We start from the raw sequence: 27,196 nt of genomic DNA, 5'->3' as shown, positions 1-27,196 counted from the left end.
GGTATTATTATAAGAGTTCCTGGTAGCACTTAATGTCCATTATTATTGAAGATAAACCAATAGTTTTAATCTTTTGTTTGCAGATAAAAGAGATCTTTCTGAGTAATATTTTAAAAGATACACTTGAATAGAAATGATTTGGGAGAAATTAAAATAGTATATTCATACAGTTTATTACTTTAAAAGGATTTTGAAATTATTTAAAGATATTATCAGTCTTTAGATTTTATAATTTCGCTGGTTTTTTCAGCAAAATTAAGGCACTTGAGAGAATCAAGGTCTAGAAAATTTGTTTAGGAAAAAATCATTAAAGAGGGAAATTAATGAGATGAAGATGAAGGAGCAATTATTCAGATATTAGTCAAACTTTTACTTTTAAGAAAATTATCTAGGACATTTTGGTTGTAGAAGAGTAGGAGTTTTGTTACAGAGTTTATATCTACTGCTACCATTTCATTTCTCAACTCATCATTCTTATTACTGGAATCCTATTGTTGGAGCAGAGACAAACTTTGGCTTAGTGGAATTTACTTGAAGTTTAGAGACAGTCACATTTTGCTAACTTCAATAAAGTTTCAGATAAGGCAAAGTTTCAATTCAGAAAAATCAAACTAATGTTTAAATAGCTTTGATTTGTTTTTGTTGATAGAGGAACTGGTAGGTAAATTTTTTTATTATATCTCAGCATTTAAATGTATCCATAAAGGGTGCTCTTTACTATGTCTCTAAGAAACAGAAAGCGGTTTTTTCCAAAATTTTGAGGAATTTTTAATCTATTGCTATTTTAAATTAAGTTGTATAACAGCCCATTTATAATAAAGTAGAGATTTTGGTTTTCTCTGCAGCTCATATAAAAATATGAATTTCATGTATAATCTGCCTTTAAAATAAAGTTCATCACAAAAGTACATCTGTCTGATTATTTAGGGTGTTATAAACTCATCAGAAAGGGTATTATTTAGCTTTTCATTGCTATGACCTCTGATGTAAACAACTTAAAAGATTTATTTTGGAAACAAAGCTTTTGTAAATAGGGAAGGGTGGAGGGGTTTAAGGGAGGGAAGGGGAATGGGAAAAAAAATAAGAACCAAGATATATCATGTACAAGTACAAATTACCTATAGTGAATGTGATCATAATGTATACCTACAATGTACCAATAAACTTAATGAAAAAAAGAAGATTTATTCTGGCTTATGGTTTCAGAGGTTTCAATCCATGGTTGGTTGGCTCCATTATTTTTAGACCGGTAGTGGAGCAGAAACAACATGGCAGAAAGGGATGGTAGAGTTCAGCTTCTCACTTCACAGCAGCCAGGAAGCAGAGAGGATTGCAAAGAGCCAAGGAAAGCAGAAAGGGACTGGGACAAAAATATATCTTCCAAGTTGTGCTCCCAGTTACCTACTTCCTCCAAACAGGCCTCACTGCCTAATAGCACATTCAACTGAACTCATCAATGGATTATTTCATTGATGAGCTTAGTATTCCTGTGATCTGATCACTTTCCAACACCCTCACCTCTGAATACGAGAGACTTCTAGGAGACATTTTTGACCCGAACCCTAAGAAGTACCAATATGTCCATCCAATTTAATGTTCACTCTGTTCCTGTTATACACAAGGCAGTATGCTGGCCACAGTGGAAGAGAGAAGAGCAAAGTCTGTTCTCAAGCATCACAGACTCATGTTCCATTAGGGAATACTAAAAGAAGAAAGTGTCTGTAGTTGGAGAGGGGAGAGACATCATTTTATGCTGTAAAGAAGGAAGAGTTTTGTGTGAAAAAGTGAATGCACCATCGAAAGCACAGCAAAGGCATAGAGCTGTGAAAGGGCCAGACAAATTTTCTGAAGGGTGAGAAGCTCAAGTTTTGTGGCAATCAAGGAAGAAAACAGATTAGGGTCAGATCAGAAGAGGCATTTAATATACTTTGTAGGAATTTGGAAATTACTCTGAAGGTAACAGAATCACTGAAATTTTAGACATGTAAAATGATTAGTATTGACATTTAGGATGATTACTGTCAAGATTGTGTTCCAGTAGACCGGAAAAGACATTGGAGGTAGGAAGATAGGAAGTTATGAGAATAATGGTTTAGTATAATCGGGGCTTGAGTTACAATCAGAAATTTCACTTCAGTGCAATATAAGGAAGGTAGGAAAGTAAGATGCAACAGAGTTCACTGATAAAGCCATAGTAATTGAAGCAAAGAGCAAGGAAAAGGCCAATGGTACTATTTTTGTTTTTTTTTTTAGTTTTTTGGTACTGGGGATCGAACTTGGAACCTTGCACTTGCGAGGCAGTTGGAGGAACCACTGAGCTAAATCCCCGGCCCCCAGTGGTACTGTTAATATGAGCCCTGGTGATTGGAAAGATGAAGGGAAAACAATATAAATGAGATCCATGTGTAGATATAGACAACATGAATTTAATTTTGGGTTGAATTAGTGGTTCAAATGGGTCATCTAAATAGAATTACTCATAAAACAGTTGAAAATATGAATCACTGCTCGGGAGATTGGTTGAATCAGGAGAGAATGATTAATGAAGCATCTATTTAGAGTGGGTGTTTAGGGTCAGATGAAATTAAAAGAGGATTTGGAAGGAAGAGAAGAGACTGTCTATGTAATAGCAAAAAAAAAAAAAAAAAAAAAAAAAAAGTTAAAGTACTGAAAGAAAGGCCAGGAAGATGGGTAGTGTTTAAGGGAAGGTTTCAAGAAGTAAGACCTACAAAACAGTACTTTTGATCTTTCCCTCTAATTCTTCTCTTTCCCTCTTTGCAGTCTCCTTCAAATTTGGAGTTATGAGACACCATTCTTTCACCTTATTTCCAAATATCATTGTTCTATAGATTTTATTTCCAACATTATTATAAACCAACTGGTTTCTCTCCATAGCCATTGCCTTAATTCTAAGCCAGATAGATCATCCTCACCTTTTTAACCCAGACTATGTGCAATAACATGTAAGACTGAACAACAGTTACTCCATCTTTGTAACAGGGCTCCAACTTTCTGCTTCTGTTATGGATCACCAGGTAGACATCAAGTTCCAGGGATGTGCTTGTTGTTGTGCCAGGAAGGTCTGTTGTGTGCGTAGTGTTCTGTCATGCTTGCCCAACTCCATATCTGAATATGTTATCTTAAGGACAGTCTGTAAAAGGTCTGTTTTATCTCTCTCCTCCACTTTTGTATTTCTGCTTGCCAACTTCCCCTGAGACCCCCTATGAAAACAGCTTCGGACTCTGAGCCAGTTGCCTCTCTAAGCTACTTTGCTTTGGGAGTGCCGTCTGGCCAGACTAATAAAGGTCACTTGTCTGGTGTGTTCCTTCCCAGGTGTTCTTCACTGCAGTCAGCTCCTTGGAGCATTTGGTAAGGCCCTCGGTCTTATATAACACATAGGTAGCACTGAGGTAAAAGTCATAGCCATAACAATAAACGGTGTTTCCATTTTTGTCTCCCTATGAAACATTCGACAATCAGAGTGCTTCTAGGTAAATGCAGACTGAATATTAATCTTCAATTTAAATTCCTTCTGTATATCTCTACCTGGTTCAAAGGAAACCCAGAATCCTTACTATGGCCTGGATGGTCTCACCCGTCCTGGTCACTTCACTCTAACTGCTTGCTATATACTCCTGTCTGGCCATGTTTCAGCTACATTGATCTTCATTATCTTTCTTGAGTATATTAAACTCTATTCTGCCTTAGGGACTTTGATGGGTCTTCTTTCTGCCTGAAACAGTTTTCCTTAATTTTCCCCTGCCTGGTGCCTATTTCTATGTTAGATATGCACTGTATAATCTAAAGTGGATCCTGCCTATTATTTTCCTCATAAAATCCATTGATTTCACTATACTTACTGCAATTTGAAATGAAATGTGTTCATTTGTACCATTCCCATTTCAATGAGTTGATTGGAAATTTCATGAGAATTGCAACCAAAATTGTTTGGTGTCAAGACAAATGCTCAGATTTGTTGTAAGCAACACACATTCATACATAGACCTGATTAAACGATCACAGAATTAAACATTTTGAGAGACAGAAAACAGTGAAACATACAATAAATTGACTGTATTGATGAATGGATTGTTAGTTACCTTTTTACATTCAACAGAACTTCATGATGAAATCAGAAAGCAAGGGCTTGAAGTATTAATGAGTAGTGAGTATGTGTAAGTAGTATCAGAAAGAAGAGCTTTGATGTGTAGCAAAACAGAAAGATAAAAATTTGTTTAAGAAGTTAGAAAGATCACAGGAAGCTGTTTTATAAGAGATGGAAGAGTTTTTCCTGCTTCTTTGCAGAGAAGATGAGCCAATAAAGATGTAAGAGGAAGAATAAATACATAATACAGAAATGTCCAGGAGTAAGTAAGAAAGGAGAAAAGATTGATAGCCCCCAAAGTACAATCATAGCAAGGAAAGACAAAAAATAATCCTCAATAGGACAATAAAAGTTCAGACTTTTTAGAATACAGAAAATATTGAGGAATGGAAAAATGAATTTGAGGAGAGATATACAATATGACCTTTATCTTTCAACTTAGACCACTTACTGACTCAGAGCTAGTGGATAGGGATGAAATGGAGAGAACAGAGAGGGAAATATTCACCAATCCCTGTTGATGGGTTTGGCTGAAGATGGAGAGTCTGTGGTAAAATTAGATCTAGTTGTGATTTGAAGCTTATGTTAATTTAGCTCCCCTTTTATTTCCTCATAGGGACAGCTGAATTACTTTATTCTTTGCTTTTGACATTATAATAAACAATTAGAAGGATAATGAATGATACAAATTGTTTACAGAATTTAGATTTAATTTTTAAAATGTTTTCATTGAGAGATTAAGGCATTGGAGGATTTTTATTTTTTAACACATATAGAAGGACAAAAATTCTTAATTATGTTTGTCAATTCATGATTAATCGGGGTGAGTGCATAGATAACGGCTAAGTGTCTTTCCAATTGAATAGTCTCTCCCTTGCAAGGGTATGGCTGAAAATGGAGAAGCAAAAATTAGAAATTAGGATTCTGAACAGTGAATCTTCTCCTAACACACACACACACACACACACACACACACGCAGATACACACCACACTCATAGCACTAGGGAATATCATCAAAACAGGAGGTTAGGAGATTGAAGGACTCTGCTCTCAGTAAGATGAATGGCTGCTTTATAAGAACTCCCCATTTATTACTGGAGAGACACTCCTCATAATAACATGCCTGGCTCCCTGCGAGATAATTTTGCAGAGAAGCTCACTTCTTGATAAGTCCCATCTATATACATAGATATGCCATCCACAGTGATGTTATTATGTCCTCATAGTCACACATCCTCAGTCACACTATTGTCTTAGATAAATGGACAAGTGAAGAATATTTGACATTTGAGAAGAGCTTCCAGTATGAAAAAGACAAACAAATAGGAAATAGGGATAATCTGTAGTAAATGTCTTCAGAGAGATGAGATAAATGATTGCATCTACAAAATATGAAGTTTCTGTGAAAAAGGAATGATAAGAAAACTTGAAAACCAAATATGGCTGCTGCTATCACTTAAAACTTGGTAGATTGCTCGGAGGATAAAAACAAAGACATCTCCAAGAAATTATAGCAACAACCAAAGGGGAGGAGGGAGATGGGGGGGGGAGAATAAGATAGCAGCCTAGTGCACAAAGTTGAAGACAAAAATTTAAGAAATTTACTGGATTATGTTAGGAAGGTCTAACATCTGATCAATAGGAGTTAAGAAAGGAAATACAAAGAAGACAGAAGGGAGGAAGTTTTTTTTTATAATATTAGGATTTCTTTCTGATTCAAGGGTCCTTCTGGATCAACAGTATAATAGTTGAGAAAGATCTTCAGCAAGGCACAGCAGCGTGAAATTTTAGAACATCATGAAAACAGAGGAGGGCCTGTTAGTTAGGAAAACAGGGTATACAAATAAGAAGGCATCTTGGAAGAGCACTGGACTTCTGAATAGTAATTAAAGTTGCTTTTTAAAATTCTTTCAGCATTGAGGGCTGGGGGTGTAGCTCAGTAGTAGAGCACATTGTCTAGCACACGTGAGGCCCTTGGATTGATCCTCACAACAGGGCAAACATCTTTTATCATCTGAATTCTATTAAGATACTCCTCACTTAACTAATTTAAGTAATCTATATAAAGAAAACCATGGACTTATGTCTTTTGTGTGTCACTTGTGCTTTGTAAAAGGTTTATATTTTATCCAGAAAAATTTATAGCATTTGTTAATAGCTTAGACTAGGGTCTACAATTTTTGTTTTCTGTAAATAGCCAGTATTAAACTTAGTTTGTGGACCAAAAGAAAAATTGAAAATATGCAGGTACTGTATGTATTTAATAAGAGAAAAATAACATTTTAATGAATTAGATTCAAATAATATCCATGAAGGGGTGATAAAATTTTATTACAATTGGGATTCAAAATGAATGTTCTCTAGCATCAAATGAATTACAAATGCTCACCTATGGAAAGTATTCTTATCTTACAGTTCATACAAAAACAGGTGGTAGACCTGTTGTCTGTACACATGTATGAACCATGGAGAGCAGTCTTTTTGGCCTCTTTTCTGTCTGATACTCAAAGTGTGTGACCATCCAGTAGTGTGGTATCACCTAAGAGATTGTTAGATGTGCAAAATCTCAAGCTTTCCCTTGTACCCAGAACAACTGACTCAGAACCTGCATTTAGACTCGAGCCCTAGATTACTCTGTGCTTTAGCAAAGAGTACTTTCAGACTTAATCTAGCAAAATCCAATGAAAGATAGCCCAGATAATTTCAAGCAAAGCCCACATATGTAACTCATTAGTATACAGTAAGCCCTCAAGTTACCACCAGACTGACATAAGAAAAACTTGGGTTAATTAGGTTAATGGAAGAGTCATCTGCTTATTCTTATCAATAGCATGTACTCAGGTAAACATCCAGATCTCAGCTGTATTGACTTACAACTAAATTCAGTTACAACCAGCCCTTGGGAATCAATCAAGTTCATAAATCAAGGGTCCAATGTAGTTCATTTGTGCTGTTAAAATGAAATACCTGTGACTAATTTATAAAACCAGAAGTTTATTTTCTCACAATTTTGGATGTTGGGAAGTTCAAGTCAAGGCTCTGGAAGGTTTAATTTGGTAAAGTTATTTTTTCTGCTTCCAAGATGGCTGCTTAGACACTGCATCCTCCAAATGGGAGGAAAGTTATGTCCTCACCTAGGAGAAGGTGAAAGTCAAAAGCAATAAACTGTCTCCGGCAAGCTCTTTTATGAAATCATCTAATCCCATTCAGAACCCAATCACCTCCCAAAGGCCATGCTTGCTAATACTGTACCATTAGGGATTAAGGTTCAAACTGAATTAGGGATAGGACAAAAACGTTGAAACCATACCACCCATTTACCTAGATATTTTAGGGCAAAGCGTAGAGTACCTGAAGGGTCTAGATAACTATATTTGATTTTTATTTGGTTTTGGACTCTGGTGCCAATGAAAAATGACTTTTTTAAAAAATTCAAAAGAAATTAGATTCCAACTTAAATGTAATCCACTCAACTTTTAAATTCTTAACTGTATAAAACCACAACACATCCAAACCAGAGAATAGTTTAAAGAATGCCCACATTTTAAATCTCTTACAGATAGGTATTTACAAGATAAAGCAGCATGATCCCAAATGGGATATTATATTCAGATAAATAATACATGTTTCAATATTGGCTATGTGTTTGCAAATTTATAGGGGTCTTAAAGCTCCTGTAGTTCATTCTATTATCCTACTATGTAATAATTTTCTAAATTAGAACACAATGAAATAAAAGTCAGAATTCATTCAGTCATTAAGGTTGCACTTGCCATTTTATCTTGAAACAAAATCTAATATTAAAAAGATATATTAAGATTCTTTAAATATTGGCTAAATTTGTTCACTGAAAAACTATGATGTTTCTAGGGGCAGCCTGATGTATGAGTCTGTGATATGAAAGCTCATAACCAGAAGTATGAAGTTCTTCTGAGTCTTTGAGAAATTCCTCTGGGATCCATGATTTTGGAAAATTTCCTATTCCAGAAAACCATGTGGAAATGCACACTGGTGTCCATGGTCCACACTACAGAGGCAGCTATGATTTTATTATCATCTATATTTGCTGCATTTCGAGAAGATATTTCTTGCTCACTAAAAGATTACATATATTTCTATTTTATTTTTCTTTTTTAGTGGTGTATTTCTATATTTGATCTGAGTAATTTACACTTTTTTGTTTTTCTTTAGACCACTAGAAAATTTGTTTAATTTCTGAATATGGAAGGTAACTCATTTATATAGAAAGCAGATACACACATGTATCTCTATTAAAGATTAAGTATTATGCAGATTGTATACGAGATTATTTACTTCATCTCAAATTAAATTCCAATTTGATATTAGCTTTAAGAGCTGAGAACACTACTGTGGTTTAATTAAATGAAAACTAAAATGAAAAACTTTTTACTAGATATTTCTAAGTTCCTTCTATTGAGTATTTAGTAGTGGGCATATGCAATAGTATGATGGTTTTGGGGAAGAATTATGTTTGAAAATTATATAGAAAAAAAGTAATTTTGCATGAGATAGTCTTACTTTCAATGAAAGTAACTGGATCTTTGACTCAGGTTTTGGTTTACAAGTCCCTCTGTTCCAACCAAAAATGGAACTTATGTGACAGCCAATTATTAGAACTACTAGAAGATACTGGTCATGTATAAAGAAACTTTGGCTAATGTGTATCATAAAAGACTTTTAGTTATAATTTGAATTTTCTTTACTTTGGAGAAGAAACTCATACAGATATTTGAATATATATCATCTGCATTTCAGTTTAAATGGTATTTAAAAGCCAAGATAATTGCTACCTACTGTGTTGTGCACTTCTTTGTGTAAGACTTAATAACAATCTTAATTAGATTAATTTTAGTCAGATTAATACTCGTGTGTGTTAGCTCTACTAAATGCTGCATTCTGCAGGATTTTGATTAATGCTAAGGAAAGGAAATGCTTATGGTGTAAACATTTTTGAACTGGAAAAGGCTAAAATTAAGTACATCAATTATAATGGAGGAAAAAATCACAATGATATCACTCATTGTGTGTTTTTGGTGAATTAAGGTTGACTTTTAAATGGATAAATCTACACAAGAGTAATATTAGGAAAATATAATCCTGATAAAATATTCAGAGTATATCAAGTTGTTGCCTTTCACAGTCCTGAAATGTTTAGAGGTGTTTATTTTTGGGGAGTCCTTTTTTAATGGCGGATCCTCTGATGTACTCATTTCATTAGGTAATGAACTCAAGAATGTCATAGCTTGAATCATTGCTTTCTTTCCATTGCATTGTTTATGAGTAAAAGAAAAGTGAGCTGTATTTTTCCTTTGTTAAATTTCTGGTTTGACCAGTTAGGTGAGACTTCCCCATTTCTTAGGCATGATTTGGGCTGTGACATTGTATGTCAAACATTAGTCACTGCCACTGTCTTGAGCATCCACTTCCTGTGCAGGTGACAGACCCCGGAATAGTGGTGGCTGAACGTGGAAGGCCATGAGAGGGAATAAGGAGGGGCCCCCACTTTGGTGACAAAAAGAGGTTTTCATTTACTTTGTGGTGCTAATTGGAAATAGCAGTAACCATTGTAAATTAACACCGATAATTTAACTTCCCCAGTGTCATAGTTGTGTACATCTGGTGCATAGAATGATAGTAATAATGATAATAGTAATGATAATACAGTGGCTTTAAAATTAAAACAACTGAATTCAAATGACACTACTTTTGTGACCCTTGGTTTATTAAATAATGGTTTACCATGAGGTTAAGTGTAATATTTATATGAAGGTGTCTAGGTTCAAACTAAGAAGTCATAAATGTATGTTTATTCATAATTTATATACTTACATACTTCACCCAAATTTTCAGACACTTGGGTTAAAAGTGAAAGGAATTCACAATAGCATCCAAAAAACTGAAATACCTGGGAATCATCCTAATGAAAGAAATCAAAGACCTCTTCTCTGAAAACTATGGCACTCTGAAAAGAAAGATTGAAGATGATATCAGAAAATGGACAGACATCCCCTGCTCCTGGGTAGGAAGGATTAATATAGTGAAAATGGACATACTTCCAAAACTGCTATATAGATTTAATGCTATTCCAATTGAGATCCCAGCACCATACTTCACAGACCTTGAGAAAACAATCCAAAAATTCATTGGGAGCAAGAAGAGGCCCAGAATAGCAAAAGCAATTCTAGGTAACAGAGACATGGCAGGGGGTATCACAACTCCCAATTTGAAACTATACTACAAAGCTACTGTGATAAAAACAGCATGGTATTGGCAAAGAAACAGACCTGAGGACCAGTGGAACAGATTGGAAGATGCAGAAACAACTCCAGACACCCTCAGCCACCTCATCATTGACAAAGCGGCCAAACACCCTCACTGGAGGAAAGATAGCCTCTTTAATAAATGGTGCTGGAAAAATTGGGTTTCAACTTGCAAAAGATTAAAACTAGACCTATATCTCTCACCATGCACTAAACTAAAATCAAAATGGATTAAAGATCTAAATATTAAAATAGAAACTCTGAACCAGTTGGAACAGAGGTTAGGTAGAACCCTTGAAGACATCGGTGTAGGAAAAGATTTTATGAACAAAACCTCAGTTGCCCATGAACTAGCACAAACAATCAACAAATGGGATCTCTTCTTATTCAAAAGCTTCTGCACAGCAAGAGAAACCACCAGCAGTGTGAAGAGACAATCCACAATGTGGGAAAAAATCTTCACCTGTTCTTCCTCAGACAAAGGTCTGAATTTATAAAGAACTTAAAAACATCAGACCTCCCAAATTTAAAGACCCAATCCAAAAATGGGCATCTGAAATGAACAGACATTTCTCAGACAAAGAAGTAGAAATAGCAAATAAATACATGAAAAAATGCTCAACATCACTGGTCATTTAAGAGATGCAAATGAAAACAATGCTGAGATTCTACTTCACTCCAGAAAGAATGGCTGCTATCATGAAATCAACCAATAACAAATGCTGGTGGGGCTGTGGGGAAAGAGGAACCCTGCTCCACTGTTGGTGGGAGTGTAGGCTGGTGCAACCACTGTGGAAATCAGTATGGAGATACCTCAAAGAACTAGGACTGGAAGTCCCATTTGACCCCACTATTCCACTGCTGGGGATCTTCCCCATAGAATTAAAAGAATCATACCACAGTGATATATGTGCACCCATGTTCATAGCAGCGCAGTTTGCAATAGCTAAAACTTGGAAACAGCCCAAATGCCCATCAACTGGAGACTGGATAAAGAAAACGTGGTTTTTTAATAAAATGGAGTACTACTCAGCCATAAAAAATGAGAAATTAGAGACATTTATAGCTAAGTGGATGCACGTTGAGGCAATACTCTTAAGTGAAATAAATAGGACACACATGTGTAAATACCAAATAGTTTCTCTGGTGTGAGAAACTGAAAGTATAAATAAGGACTAAATGTATAATAGGTAATGTGAAATAGGAAGAAAAGGGGCAAAGGGGAAGGAAGTGGGAGGGCTAGGGGAAAGGATAGAAGGGAATGGGATTAATATGAGAAAATGGAAAAATAGGAACAAAATCTTTGTAAATAGGGAGGAATGGAGGGGTTGAAGGGAGGGCTGGGCAAGGGTGAAAAATAAGAACCAAGAGAGACTATGTAAAGGTGCAAATTTCCAATGATGAATGTCATTATATTGTATACCTAAAATGTACCCATGATTAGAATGAATAATCGATAATGGAAAATAGGAAGAAAAGGTCCAAAGGGGTAGGGGTAGTGGGAGGCGCAGGGGAAAGGAAAGAAGGGAAAGGACAAAATGATGAGAAATGGAAAAAATGGAAATAAAGTCTTTGTAAATAGGGAAGGGTGGAAGGCGTGAAGGGAGGGCTAGGAATGGGGAAAAAATAAGAACCAAGATGCATTATGTAAAGGTACAATTCCCAATGAGAAATGTAATTGTGTTGTATACCTACAATGTACCAATAAAAGAATTTGATACAAAAAAAATAAAATAAAAGTGAAAGGAAATTTTTTCCTTAAATTCTTTTATTGGTACATTTTAGGTGTACAACACGTTTACATTTATCATTGGGTGTTTGTACCTGTGCATGATGTATCTTGGTTCTTATTTTTTCCCCATTCCCTGTGCTCCCTTCACCCCCTCCACCCTTCCCTATTTACTTAGACTTTGTTTCCATTTTTTTCTTTTCTCATAATTTTCCCTTTCCCTCCTTTAAAAGTGAAAGGAAATTTTAATATTAGACTCATTCTATTATGTAAATTAGTATCAAAAATTACCCTAGGTTTGTAGTTTCATATCCAGATGAAACTTGTTAATCCTCCATAATCATAACCAGAATATGGAAGACTTAAACAAATACCTATCTTAAAAGGTGTATATCATTGTACTTTCATATTCCCATAGCAAAATATTATGCAAGTGAATGAATGAATGGAGTATGGTCTAGAAACAACTGAATTCAGAGTTTTGCACCCAGTGGAATATAGATTAATTTCTTTTGAAGTGAATCTAATTAATTTTTTTTCTGTGCAACAGGTCTTGTTAACGAACTTTAAAGGGGAATATTTAGTTCATCAGCATCAAACAGTATACTAACTAATTCTGTCTAACCCTATCTGGCAAAAAAACATACCCTTCTTTAAGAATAGGTATGATTTTAAATATGAGAAGAGGAAAACTGTCTAATAGAAAGTTGCTCAAATTTAAAATGAATTTAGAACTTCTTATTTTCATGAAGGATTTCTATTCCAGTTCTTAGAATTATGTTGTATAGTATATTTTCCTAAAGTCTCCAGATTTTTTTTTTGTACTGGGGATTGAACTTGGGAACTTCTGCTTGCGAGGCAGGTGGCAGAACCACTGAGCTAAATCCCCAGCCCCAGATATTTAAATTTTTAGTAGTTATCATAATTTGGAAGTTCAGTTTGAGATATTTCATGGCATTGTACAAGACTGTGAAGATTTTTCAGTTTGCAAAAGAAATATATCCCCATTTTGTCCTACATTCACTTTGTTTTAATAGTGAGTTAACTGAGGATATATACATATGTTTTACTTCAAAGCACCCAAGACAATATCAGGTTTGCACTAAATACATATTGACTTTTTAAATTTCTACGTGATCAGGCAAAAGAGCACTTTTTAAAATTTAGGGATTGTCAAAACCTCTTAGGATTTATAGTTTGCTAATCCTTTTTACAAGATGAGGTTACTGGATTTGAAATAAATTTTAAAAGTTATATAATACAGGCCTCTATAATTGAAAACAATGAAATAAAGTAAGTGAATTAGGCACTTTGAGTTCTAGTCCCCCCAAAAACCCATTTGTGGTGTGATCTGGAATAATTTTATTGATGGCATTGATAAATACCAGAAAGCATATATTAAACTTCTCTAATCCAAAAGTGGCAAGAAGTATGTGTAACTAGAGGCTTACATAGTGTCTCCATGCAGATGGTATTTAAAAAGAAGGGAGTAGAACAAGATAATCAGAAGAGACTCTTCTACATGCCTGATCTTGCCTGTTTCAATGGAATTATTTCTCAGTTGGACGACAAGATTTTAGGCTATGATTGCATGATGTTTTCTAAGTTTCAAACTGACTTTGTTTTCTGCTTATGCTCAACAAACAATTAGGTATGTGCCCTAAAAATGATGACTCATAACAATGGGTAGCATTTATAGAGCTTTCACTAGGGACAAGACTATGTTCTGGACTCTGATGTCAACCTAAGTGCTTTCAAAAGTCTTGCACAATAAGAAGATAAAAGATTTATCTAGGTTATGGTCTGCAGAGGAAGAAAAATAAGTAAACTAAAGACAGGAGAGATTAAGTGTTTTTTTTTCTCTTCAAAGTGACCCAATAACATTCAGTAGCAAAGCAGGGTCCAAGACCTAAGTCCCTGGTTCTGGTTTTTCTGTACTCTTTGTCCTCTTCTTCCATGATGGTGTCTCAGAGAGGACAGCCAGGCAGAGGACAGTGTGATCTACCATTTCAGTTAGAGACATTTTATTTTATGGTTTATTGATTATGTCCTAAAGAAGACATCATAAATTGTTTCAGTTTTTAAAATGTTTGAAAAATCATCATTGTAAACTTTGTAATTTGGACGAAGTACCATATTGAAGCTGTGAATTACGATGTCTGCAGGGGATGCTAAAAATTGAACCCAGGACAACATGGATACTAGGCAAATGCTTTACCACTAAGGTATATCTGGAGCTTCATAATACTATTTTTAAATTTTTCTACTGGTTCAGAAATTAAAATTGTATTTGGGGATTTATTCTTTGTGTTCATTTTTTCCGGTTCTGAGAATAAACCTAGCACATTCACAGTGAGCTACAATTCCACCCTTCCCCCGGAGCTTTTTAAATCTTTGAGACAGATTCTTGCTAAAATGCTGAGTTGCCCGGATTGAGCCTGAATTTGCAATCCCCCTGCCACAGCCTCCCAGATTACTGGGATTGCAGGTTTGCACCACCATGCCTGGCTTGTGTTCATTTTAAAGGACATATTCAGCATTGATGTGGGAGCAAGCATTGCTGTACTGAAGTATAGACCATTTAATGGTGCTGGAAATTTTGCCATCTCTTTATATTAGATATGACTTCTGAAGAGGCATAAAAGGCTTTTTGGAAGATGAGATCCTGATGTCTGGGTAGAGATTTGGGGAGCTGGATGTTATCACTCATAAATTCACCTTCTAGCCAATATGTGGAAAGTCTGACCCTACTTAGATCTTAGCCAGGTGTTATTTATATTTATTTATTTATTTATTTATTTTTAGAAAAAGTTGCAAGCAATTCAAGTTGTACTTACTAATACATGCTGGCAGAAATGGGCCGTCTCTATTACAGGAAAATAGACAGGTGCTGAAGCACTCCATAAAAGGAACCAGAATTAATAACGGCAGGGTGCTGATGGCATTCATTACTGCAATTGGCAGAAGCAGCCCATCCAAACTGAGGTTGGAATGCACGGTCTGCAGGTAATATCCTGATGGAATCTGCATTCAACAGAGGAAGCAGCCACACAGTTAAAGACAATGGTTCAATTCTGAAGACAGTGCATGCTGTCAGATGTCCTGTCCCTTGTGTGTACTGTGTGACAGAGATCAGGATGTTCCCCAGTTCTTCAAGGTCACAATTACTAGTGGATAAAGGGTCTTCAAGCAGAAGAAGCCCTGTTTAGCTTATTGACAATACACTGCTGCTTTAGGGAGGACTTTTGCCTTTTAGTTTACCTTCCTAACTTTCCTGTGAAGGGTATTGGTGGTCTTTTGTACTTAGGATAACACAAAGAAATCAAATCCCTTTTCACATCAGCAAAAATTCACAAACATTAAAGAATAAAGAATGGAAATATATTAAGATGTCTACTTTCACCCTGCTGGAGAAAAATGGGGGCCAGAATAGATCTTTTATATAATATCTAGTTTGGTAGTAAAATAGGAATACTATTTTGTTTCCTAAGAAGGTGGAACATTATACACAGTACTTGTCCTAGGTCTTTCTGGGCTCCCTGGTTTGGCCTTGCTTCGAATGTGAGCCACATAACAGGAAGAAAAGAGAGAGAGAACCTTTCTGTGTTTGTGGCCTTCTGTAGACTGTATGGCACAAGTGGATCACAAAGGGAGCTACTTGAAAAGAGTCTGCATAATCAAGCAGCAGATAAGAAAGTTTAAAAAAACTCCTGCTCCATTCCAACCCTCAATGTATTGTGAGAATTTTTCCCTGTTTGTGAAAAAATCCAAAATCTGACTAAATCTCTAGTGCTAACATAGAGCCTTCTCATGATGCCACGCCTTGCAGTAGGTAATGACATTGGTAGAAAGGCACTGAGTCTTGTGAAAGAGGCATCTCTATACTTTTCTAATTCATGAGTTTTGATAAAATCATCACATTAGCATAAATGTATATCTCATAGTATATCTTTTTGAGGGGTTGGGGTTGCTGGGGATTCCAGGGCCTTCACACTGAGCTCCAGCTCCAGCCCTTTTTATTTTATTTTATTTTTAAAATTTTGAACCAGGGTCTTGCTGAGTCACTAAGTTGTCCAACTTGGGCTCGAATTATGATCCTCCTGCCTCAGCTACCCATAGTACTGAGATTACAGGCATTTACTGTCTTGCTTGGCTGCACATAAGTGTCTTTAATTCCTGGTGACACACAAAGCTATTGAGTGGCATGAAGGTTTCTCTCTCCTTTGGGCAACTATGCATTTTCTTTATGAGTGGATTTTCCAAACTGTTTTGCTTATAGTGCAAGAATTTGCACTTACTGATCCTGGGAGAGCAGCCCTGCTCAAACACCAGATCATAACTTCTGATTTGAAACCTTCATTAACTCCTTCTGTCTAATCAGTTGTACATGTTGGAGGGTGTAAGGAGAATCAAAGTCACAGAGTCAGTACAGTTCTTCAGAGTTCACCAATTGTAAAACGAGTCTTTGGCTGTGTTAACTGCCAGCCATGGAATAGGACCACCTTTTCACTAAGCATTTTTTAAAAAATCTACGTAAGACATGTCCTGGTTACAATTTATATTTCAATTTAAATTTGATCCTAAAGCTAATAAACAAGAATTGTTTTAGTGGAGTACAGATAGCCACAGCGTAGGGAATATTAACTAGTTCTGTTCTTCTTTAATAAAATTATTAAGCACTTACCTCACCATTAGAGGGAAATGAATGATGTATTTTTTTTTAAAGAAGTGTTGACACCAGAACAACTTGAAGACTAAAAGGCTCCTAGCACAACTGGGAAGTTTCTGTTACTGATTTTAAATGAGAATTAGTAGGAATAAAGTTCTTGTCGGCATGAATCACAGACACAGCAACCTGTTAACTTAATAATGTGGCAAATGTACTATTAAATCTTTAGTGAAGCAATATTAATATATTACCTAATCTACAAAAAGGCTCCAGTGTCTTGAAAGCTTGAAATCATTTCTGTTTCTGCCTCAAGTTCTGAAATCATCCCCTTTTAAATTTTAAATACTTTTATTTCACAGAAGACTATGAGGATTCAGAAATAATTGCTGTCAATAGAGATTCATTTTCACCTTTGAGTGGCCAGTAATGTCAAATGACAACCCCATTGGCTTTAATATCAACATATTTTAAATGTATGTCTTGGAATTGAAGGTCAATAATGGCTACTAAATTTAAAATATGGAATTTTATGACGCTTTATTCTTAGTACTTTGATTGCCTTTATACTGGTGATTATTTTATCTGGAGGCAAAATCTAGTCTCAGCCTGTTTTAGTGGAGGTTTCCTCTGACTCCCTGGAGAAGTATGATCTAACATTCGCTTTGAAGTTGCTAGCATAACATTACTGTATATAATTTTGGGTCCTATATCATTTTTATCAGGGATTTTTAATCCAGTACAGGACAGACATTATGCGTAATAGCAAAGCAAGAACTTTGATTCTGGCTCTGAGTTAGGAAGACCGTTCTGCTGTACACTAGTAAGTTATATGTTACTTAAAGTCACTGAGCCTCAGATTTATGATAATAATATCAGCCACATGGACTGGCTTTGGGGATTAAATTAGATACTAAGAAGCTGTCTTTTAGAAGCTATGACACCTAGTAGGTGGTCAATAAATATTAGTGTTTGTTCTGCGCAATACATTGGACAACTAGATTTGCTAAGATGCATAAAAACAGTTTCACAAAACTTATTGCATTTAATTCAAATTAAAAACATCATAATTTATAGAGAAAGTTCAAACTTAGAGAAAAGAATGATCACTTATTGCTACATTCGAAAGATAAGGAATTAGTAACTTGTGCCATTTACAGAGGCTAGTTATGGATCACAGTAGTTTTGTGCACATTAATTTTTCCATTCAAAGATGCTATTGTATTAATGCTGATAAGTATGGGTAATATTTTAGCTGTGTTCTGTTTTTGTGCCTGGAACTATGAAAATGCACAGGAAGGCTGGAGCTCCTAAATCAGGCTGGTTCTCATGCATTGTTTAGACCAAGGGTCGGCAAACTTTTCAGTGAAGGACAGATGGTAAATATGTCCACATATGGGTTTTTGGGCAGCTGCTCAAATCTGTTGTATTTGTGTATGAACGTAAAAAAGATATAACAAATCAAAGAGTGTGGCAATGTTTGGATAAAACTTTATTTATGGACACTAAAATTTAAATTGCATGAAATTTTCATGTGCCACAGTATATTCTTTTGATTTATTTCCAACTACCTAAAATTGCACAATCCTTTTTAGTGTGCAGATATACAGAAGTAAGCCACAGGCTGAGTTTGTCCTGGAGCCAGCCATGTGCTCACTCTGGTATACAGGACCAGTCCTTGTTCTGAGAGTTAGAGGATCTGCTCTGCTTTTCCTGTCACTACTATTAACTATGACCTGCCATCCTATCTACCCTTCAAAACTCACTTAATTTTTTTTTTTTTTGGTACCAGGGATCAAAAACTCACTTAATTTTTATGACCTTGCTTACTCTTTAATGAATGAATTTGCTAATAAGTTAAACTTTAAATTTCTTTACTGCTCTTTTATTCTATGATTGATGGATACAGCTCACTCATTGACCTCTTAAATTCCAACTTGGGAGTTAGCAGTGGAGAAAGTCCCAAGTTTGTTCAAAGACTTTTATAAACATCTATTTTTTCTATAAGTAACTTACTTTTTGACCATAGCTACATTAAAATATTTAAGGATCATTTAATTTTAGTATCTGTGCTGCTGAAGCAAGCACTTTTTAAAGATTTAATGAGGAAGGAAAACAGAATCTTTGGCTAAAAGGAGGGTTGGTAATTGCTTATGGATCTAGTATTTTCATGTGCTGCTCTATGCTTATAACTGTGCATTCTGATGTATTGTTGACACCTACCACCAGACTCCTACAATTCTACAAAAGCAGCAACTGTCCACAGGCTCCTCAGTTATATCTCTGCCTGACTCTGCTTAATTTTTGAAATCAGATGAGAAGTCAGGATGAGAAGTCTTTGTGGAGCAAGTGTTTGTTGGGGTGAAAGTTCAGGTCTACTTATAATATTAGCAAGCATTTACTTCACTGTTCTGGGGTAGTAGTCAATACCATGCCTTACCTGCATAGCACACATTCTGTATGGAATTTGAAAAATGAAGAGGGGGAGAAGGGTGAAGAAAACTTTTGTGTCTTCCACATGGAGCTCACTGTAGCAGCCACCATTTTTTTTCTTGGCACGGTCTAGCCAGCTTGTTGTGTCTCTGCCCAGATGGCAACTCAGGCAGCATGTTTTCAAAGCATTAACAAACACCCCCAATGTTACCAAGAGGGAGCAACCTGCAATTAATTGGAGATACTATATATTAGTATATGAATTGCTCTTCAGTTTTCCTGGATGTCAGTCAGAGAGATGACAACTACCAGCATGAAGGGCAATGGAGTGATTGAGTAGGTTTTAGCACCCAAGGGATTGGACTCAAAGGAACAAGATCCTGACAAGTATCCTGGCATCCTGATGACCAGCCCAGTATGCTGCCTGACAGCTGATGAAAAAAATGAAAAAGGTAAGATCAATGGAAACACATTAAAGAGGAAAGAAAGGTGACAAAATAAAACACCAAAGTGAAGGGTTTCACAATCTCTCAGAAGTCTCTTAACTTAAACTCATTAGTGAATAAGGTAACTTGAACTTAATTTTACATCCTTAACAAAAAAGCCAGAACTAATTTTTAAATATAAATCACTTTATAAATAATCTTCACATGGTAGGTAGAAGGTGGTTTCTTATTTTGACACAGAGATGAAGGGAAGTGTATTGTTCTCTTTGACTTTATTCTTGAATTTCAGACATAAGGTTAAACTTTGAACTCTGTAAATGACTTTATGAATGTTGATAGCATTAGTAAAAGTTCAGCTTGGATTAGTTGGATTTGACTTTTCCAATAGTTTCTTCTGGGTTTATATTGTTGTCATTTTGACATCAGAAACATTTTATTTCCTTGGCTGTTCCCAGTCACTTGCTGTTAGTGATTTGTAACCTCACTGTTGCTGCCTTTATGATCTTTCAGGTGCCACCTTTTCTTTGACTCCATTAGAACTTCTGCTACCATGACAGATAAGAGACCCTGACACATTTAGCAGTTCAACTATACCATTGTGATTGTTCCAGGTTTGCCTAGTGCTCCTTTTGACCACATAGATCTCTTTGCAAGTTATATAGGCTCCAAACCTTGCAGGATGAATGGTATAATAAATACAAAAACATTTGGGTTTCTCTGGACAAGTCTATGTTATGATAGGCACTTAAAATATAGTTTGTCAACAGAGGAGGAGGCTTCCAGGTCAACGTGAAACCACACCCAGCAAAGAGGAGGAGGCTTCCAGGTCAACATGCCACTGCTCCTAGCACAGAGGAGGGGACCCGTGCAGGAGCCAACAGTACCCTCCCTACCCTGCCAAAATGAGAACACACATCCAAATCACCTAAGGCAACCTCAAAGGGAGAGGAGATGGAACACTCTGATACTCAACCAGCTGGACTCCTTCAACTGGCAACAAAAGAAGATCTGGAAAAAATGAAATAAGAAATAATTTCTCACATAACAGCAGAGATTGTGCCCATAGTGCAAGACATGATTAATAAATCTAGAGGGGAAGGGAGGAACATGCTAGAATCCCAACATAGGAAACAAATGGAATCCATAAAACAGATGCACACAGATTTCCAGGAGACTAAAACCCACTGAAAGTCTATGCAGCAAAATGAGCCAATGTGAGGAAAGAATTTCAGATATAGAAGATAAGATTGCAATTAGTGACCAGGAAAAGAAAAATTGCTTTAAAATAGTAAGAGACCACAAGAAATCAATCCAGTAGCTACTAGATGATGCAAAGAAGATAACATAAGACTAATTGGAGACGTTGAAGAAACAGGAGAGAGTGCAGATGACATAAAAAAATTGTTCACAGAAGTAATGGCAGAAAACTTCCCAAGCAGGGGAAAAGAACTTGACATACAGATAAGTGAAGCATATAGGACTCCAACTAGCCTTGGTCAAAAAAAAAAATCTACACATAGGCATATAATTATTGTATTCCAGAAACCCAACAGAAGAACGAAGTTCTACAAGCAGTTAGAGAAAAGAAATAAATCACAAAGGAAAGCCCATCAGAATCACAGCAGACTTTGCTCAAGGCAAAAAGAGCTTGGAGTGATGTTTTCCAAGCCCTAAAGGAAAACAGCCTCCAACCCAGATTGATGTACCCTGCAAAACTATCTTTCAAAATTCATGGAGAAATAAGATACTTTCATGACGAAGAGCACCTCAGGAACCTCATGAATACCAAACCAGCACTCCAAAACATTTTAAACAATACCCTAGGAAAAGACAATGAGGATCACAACCCCAGGAAACCCAGCAGAATGAATCCATTGGGGGTGACAAATTAAACGCAAAGGGGGAGAATCCAACAAAAAGAAAAAGTCATGACAAGGCTTTTAAAACTTTTAACTTCATCTCCCTAATGAGTGTATAATTCAATCTTATTATTGTACTGACTAGTATTTTTCTGATTCTAGAGTTGCACACCTTTCTTTGTGCTGTACTGGGTATTTATCATCTTCTTATGTCTACTTTTTAATTGGGTTGTCTATTAATGAGCTGTAAGAGTTCTTTATATGTTCTGGTCATAGGTTATATGCATTGTAAATATAGTCTGTTTGAGGACTACTTTTCATTGTAATGATGTCATTTAAAGTTCTAAATTTTGATGGAATCTCATTTATCAATTTTTTTCTTTTATACATCATGTCTTTTGTATCCTAGGTAGTTCTTGCCTACCCTGAATTCATAAACATTTTCTCTCATAATTTCTTAAAGTTTTATACATTTAGGCTTTCATATTTAGGTTCATAGACCCCTTCAAGTTATTTTCATATATGGAAATAAAGGGTTGAGGTTAATTTTTATATACAGATACCAGATGTTCTAGTACTGTTTGCTGAAAACACTATCTCTTCTTTGGCTCTTGAATTGAGTTTATATTCTATAAAATGCTAATGTTAAATAATCTTTCAAAACGCAGTGCACCATATATGTGTGGTTCTATTTCTACATTCTCTGTTTTATTTAAATGATCTATATGTCTTTCCTTACACCAACACTGCCTTGATTACTGTAGGTTTAGAAGAAATCTTCAAATTAGGTACTAAATGTCTTCCAACAGTGTTTTTTTTTTTTTTTTTGGGTGGCGGGGATTGAACTCTGGTCCTTGTGCTTGCAAAGCAGGCGGCAGAACCACTGAGCTAAATTCCCAGCCCTTGTTTTTTTTTAAAAAAACTTTTCTGAGTCCTTTGTACTCCTACATAACTTTTAAATTTCAATATCCAATTCTTCATTTATAGCAAGTATGCATAGACCTGAATTTTTATATATACCTTGTATTTTCTAATCCTGCTAAATTCAAATACAAGTTTTAGGGGTTCCTAGAGATTTCTTAGTATTTTCTCTGTAGATGATCATTTCATCTACATATAAAGATTTTACTTCTCCCTTGCCAATTCTATCCTAATTGTGTCATTTTATTGCCAGCCTATTTTGGTGGGGCCTAGGTTTCAAAGTGTAATGGACAGGTAAAGAGTAAGCATATCTGCCCTTGTTCCCCACCTTAAGGAGAAAGGATTGTATCTTCTCCATTCATATAAGGCATTCTCACTGCAAGTATGGAGTACATGTCTTTAATCTGTTGAGAAGATTCTGTGCTACTTCTAGTCTCCTGATAGCTTTTACCATGAACATCTGTAGAATTTAGTCCAATACTTTTTCTCCAACTAGTGACAGGATCATATGGCTTTTTCCTTTCCTCTGTCAAAATGATGACTTTTGGGGGTAGATCTTCCAATGCTGAACCAGCACTGCCACCTGTATAACAAAGCCAGTTTGTACATACTACTAGATCTGTCTTCTAAAAGTTTGTTTCATTAAACAGTTTTCTATCTATGTTCATACTTTTTGCTTCTATTATCTTTATCCAGTTTTAGGATTAACAAAATGTTGAGTTCCTAAAATGAGGGGAGAAGTGTTCCTTCTTTTTTCTGCTTTAATTGTTTGATATAATTTATCAGTTAAAATGTATATGAGCCTGTTGTTTTCATATAGGTAGGTTTTCAATCTAGGAATATACTTTCTTTAATAGGTGCTATTCAAATTTTATATTTCCTCCAGAGTTAGTTTCATGAATTCGTCTTCCAAGTTACTTCTTAGAAGTTGTCAAATTTATTTCAAAAAAGATCTTTGTAATATGCTTTCTATATCCTTTTAAATTCTGTAAAATCTGTGGTAATGTCTCCTAGATCTTGATATTGTAATTTTAAAAATGTATAATTGATATTGTGTAACAGGAAAAAAATATCTAAAGGAGCAGGGGAAGTGGGATGGGTAGGGGAAAGGAAAAAACGGGAAAAGAAAAAATATGAGAAAAAGAAAAAATGGAAACAAAGTCTTTGCAAATAGGGAAGGGTGGAGGGGGTGAAGGGAGGGCAGGGAAAGGGAAAAAAATAAGAACCAAGATACTCATGTAATGGTACAAGATCCCAATGATGAATGTAACTGTATTTTATACCTAAAATGTACCAATAAACTTAATGGGGGGGGAATAAAGCCATCTATGAAAAACCAACAGCCAGTATCATACTAAATGGTCAAAAACTGAAATCCTTCACACTAAAATCAGGAGCAAGACAAGGATGTCCACTATCACCACTCTTGTTCAATATAGTTTTGGAAATATTAGCCACAACAATTAGACAAGAGAAAGAAATAAAAGGAATAAAGATAGGAAACAAAGAAGTCAAAATGTCATTATTTGCAGATGACATGATACTGTATATAGAGGACCCCAAGAACTCCACAAAAAGTATTCTAGACTTAATAACCAAATTCAGTAAGGTAGATGGATACAAGGTCAACACACAAAAATCAATAGCTTTCCTCTACACGAACAACAGACTCACTGTGAGAGAAATATGACAAACAATTCCTTTCACAATAGCATCCAAGAAACTGAAATACCTAGGAATCAACCTAACAAAAGAAATCAATGACCTCTTCTCTGAAAATTATAGCACTCTGAAAAGAGATTGAAGAAGACATCAGAAAATGGAAAGACATCCCTTGCTCCTGTGTAGGAAGGATCAACATAGTGAAAATGGCCATACTTCCAAAACTGCTATATAGATTCAATGCAATCCCAATTGAATTCCCAGCAGCATGCTTCATCAACCTTGAGAAAACCACCCAAAAATTCATTTGGAACAAGAAGAGACCCAGAATAGCAAAGGAAGCAATTGTAGGTAACAGAGACATGCCAGGGGGTATTACAACCCTCAACTTGAAACTATTCTACAAAGCCACCATGATAAAAACAGCATGGTACTGGCAAAGAAACAGACCTGAGGACCAGTGCAACAGATAAGAAGATGCAGAAACAACTCCAGACACACTCAGCTACTTCATCTTTGACAAAGGAGCCAAACACCCTCACTGAAGGAAAGATAGCCTCTTTAATAAATGGTGCTGGAAAAATTGGGTTTCACTTACCAAACATTAAAACTAAACCTATGTCTCTCACCATCACTAAACTAAAATCAAAATGGATTAAAGATCTAAATATTAAAACAGACACAGGAGGTGAGCCACTCCCAGAACCCAGGAGGAGCCTTCTGAGCCGAAATACCACCCCCTCCCCCAGCACACAGGAGGTGAGCCACTCCTAGCACCCAGGAGGAGGCTTCTGAGCTGAACTACCACCCCCTTTCCCAGCGCACAGGAGGTGAGCTGTGCACACCCCCAGTCAAAAATGAGAAGACATGTAAATAAGACTCAAAACCAGACTTCCAGATCACCTAAAGCAACGCCAAAGGGAAAGGAGATGGAACACTCTGATATGCAACCACCTGGACTCCCTCAACTGGCAACAAAAGAGGATCTGGAAAAAATGAAATCAGAAATAATTTCTCAGATAACAGCAGAGATTGTGTCCATAGTGCAAGACATGATTAATAAATCTAGAGAAGACACAGATAAAAAAATAGAGGAACTGAGGAACATGATGGAATCCCAACATAGGAAAGAAATGGAATCCATAAAACAGATGCAAACAGATTTCCAGGGATTAAAAACTTTATTGAAAGCTTGCACAGCAGGATGAGCCAATGTGAGGACAGAATTTCAGACATAGAAGATAAGATTGCAATTAGTGACCAGGAAAAGAAAAATTGCTTTAAAATACTAAGGGACCGTGAGAAATCAATCCAGCAGCTACTAAAAGATGCAAAGAATAATAACTTAAGACTGATCAGAGTCAATGAAGAAACAGGAGAGAGTGCAGATGACATAAAAAAACTATTCACAAAAGTGATGGCAGAAAACTTCTGAAGCAGGGGAAAAGAACTTGACATACAGATAAGTGAGGCATATAGGACTCCAAATAGCCTTGATCAAAAAAAATCTACACATAGGTATATAATTGTTAAGATTCTAGAAACCCAACAAAAGAACAAAATTCTACAAGCAGTTAGAGAAAAGAAACAAATCACATACAAAGGAAAGCCCATCATAATCACAGCAGACTTCTCAATGCAAACCCTAAGGCAAGAAGAGCTTCGAGTGATGTATTTCAAGCCCTAAAGGAAACAGCCTCCAACCCAGATTGATGTACTCTGCAAAACTATCTTTCAAAATTGATGGTGAAATAAGACACTTTCATGACAAAGAGGACCTTAGGAACTTCGTGAATACTAAACCAGCACTCCAAAAAATTTTAGACTATAGCCTAGTAAAAGACAGAAAATCACAACCCCAGGAAGCCCAGCAGAATTAATCTGTTGGGCGCAACAAGAAATTAAACACAAAGGGGGAGAATCCATCAAAAAGAAAAAGTCATGACAATGATAAGTCAATACATACTTGTACTGGCTATTTATCATCTTCTTATATTTACTTTTTAATTGGGTTGTCTATTAATGAGCTGTAAGAGTTCTATATATATTCTGATCTTAGGTTATATGTATTATAAGTATGGTCTGTTTAAGGACTAATTTTCATTTTCTTAATGATGTCATTTAAACTTCTAAATTTTGATGGAATCTCACTTATCAATTTCTTTCTTTCATACATCATGTTTTTTGTATCCTATGAAATTCTTGCCTACCCTAAATTCATGAACATTTTTCCTTATAATTTTTTCTTAAAATTTTATAGTTTTAATCTTTCATATTTAGGTTCATAGATCCTTTCAACTTATTTTTATGTATGGAAATAAAGGGTTGAGGTTAATTTTTTACATATGGATACCAGGTGTTCTAGTACCATTTGCTGAAAATACTATCTTTTCCTTTGCTCTTGAATTGAGTATATGTTCTTCTATAAAATGTTAATGTTAAATAATCTTTCAAAACTCAGTGGACCATATATGTGTGGTTCTACTTCTAGATTCTCTGTTTTTTTCCATTGATCTCTATGTCTTTCCTTAAGCCCACACTGCCTTGATTACTGTGGCTTTAGAGGAGGTCTTAAAATTAGGTAATAAATGTCTTCAAACACGTTTTTTTTCCTTTTTCTAGGCCCTTTGTACTCCTATATATCTTTTAAATTTCAATATCCAATTCTTCATTTATAGCAAGTATACATAGACCTGAATTTTTATATATACCTTGTGTTTTCTAATTCTGTTAAATTCAAATACAAGTTCTAGGGGCTCCTAGAGATTTCTTAGTATTTTCTCTGCACTTGATCATTTCATCTACATATAAAGATTTTACTTCTACCTTGTCAATCTTATGCTAATTGTGTCTTTTTATTGCCAGACCATTTTGGTTTGGGCATATGTTTCAAAGTTTAATGGACAGATGAAGACTAGGCATATCTGTCCTTGTTCCTCACCTTAAAGAGAAAGCATTGTATCTTCTCCATTCATATAAGGCATTCTCACTGAAAGTATGGAGTACATGTCTTTAATCTGTTGAGAAGGTTCTGTTCTACTTCTAGACTCCTGATAGCTTTTACCATGAACAGCTGTAGAATTTAGTTCAATA

General features: G+C 35.6%; 1 protein-coding gene across 1 annotated transcript in view; it reads right to left on the bottom strand.

Moving 5' to 3' along the window:
• Slc15a5 (solute carrier family 15 member 5) overlaps window positions 1–27,196 on the bottom strand; it is a 90,182-nt gene that overhangs the window by 30,430 nt on the left and 32,556 nt on the right. The window contains exons 4-5 of the mRNA XM_004845816.3: window positions 19,223–19,440; window positions 14,954–15,140 (exon numbers count right to left, since the gene is read on the bottom strand). Of these exons, the coding sequence (XP_004845873.1) occupies window positions 14,954–15,140; window positions 19,223–19,440 (405 nt within the window). The remainder of the gene's footprint in view (window positions 1–14,953; window positions 15,141–19,222; window positions 19,441–27,196) is intronic.

Source organism: Heterocephalus glaber, unplaced genomic scaffold (assembly GCF_053883595.1).
Source record: "Heterocephalus glaber isolate CG9 unplaced genomic scaffold, H.glaber_assembly_v1.0 deba00001444, whole genome shotgun sequence".
NCBI lineage: Eukaryota > Metazoa > Chordata > Mammalia > Rodentia > Bathyergidae > Heterocephalus > Heterocephalus glaber.
This window is presented reverse-complemented; position numbering and strand designations above follow the sequence as displayed.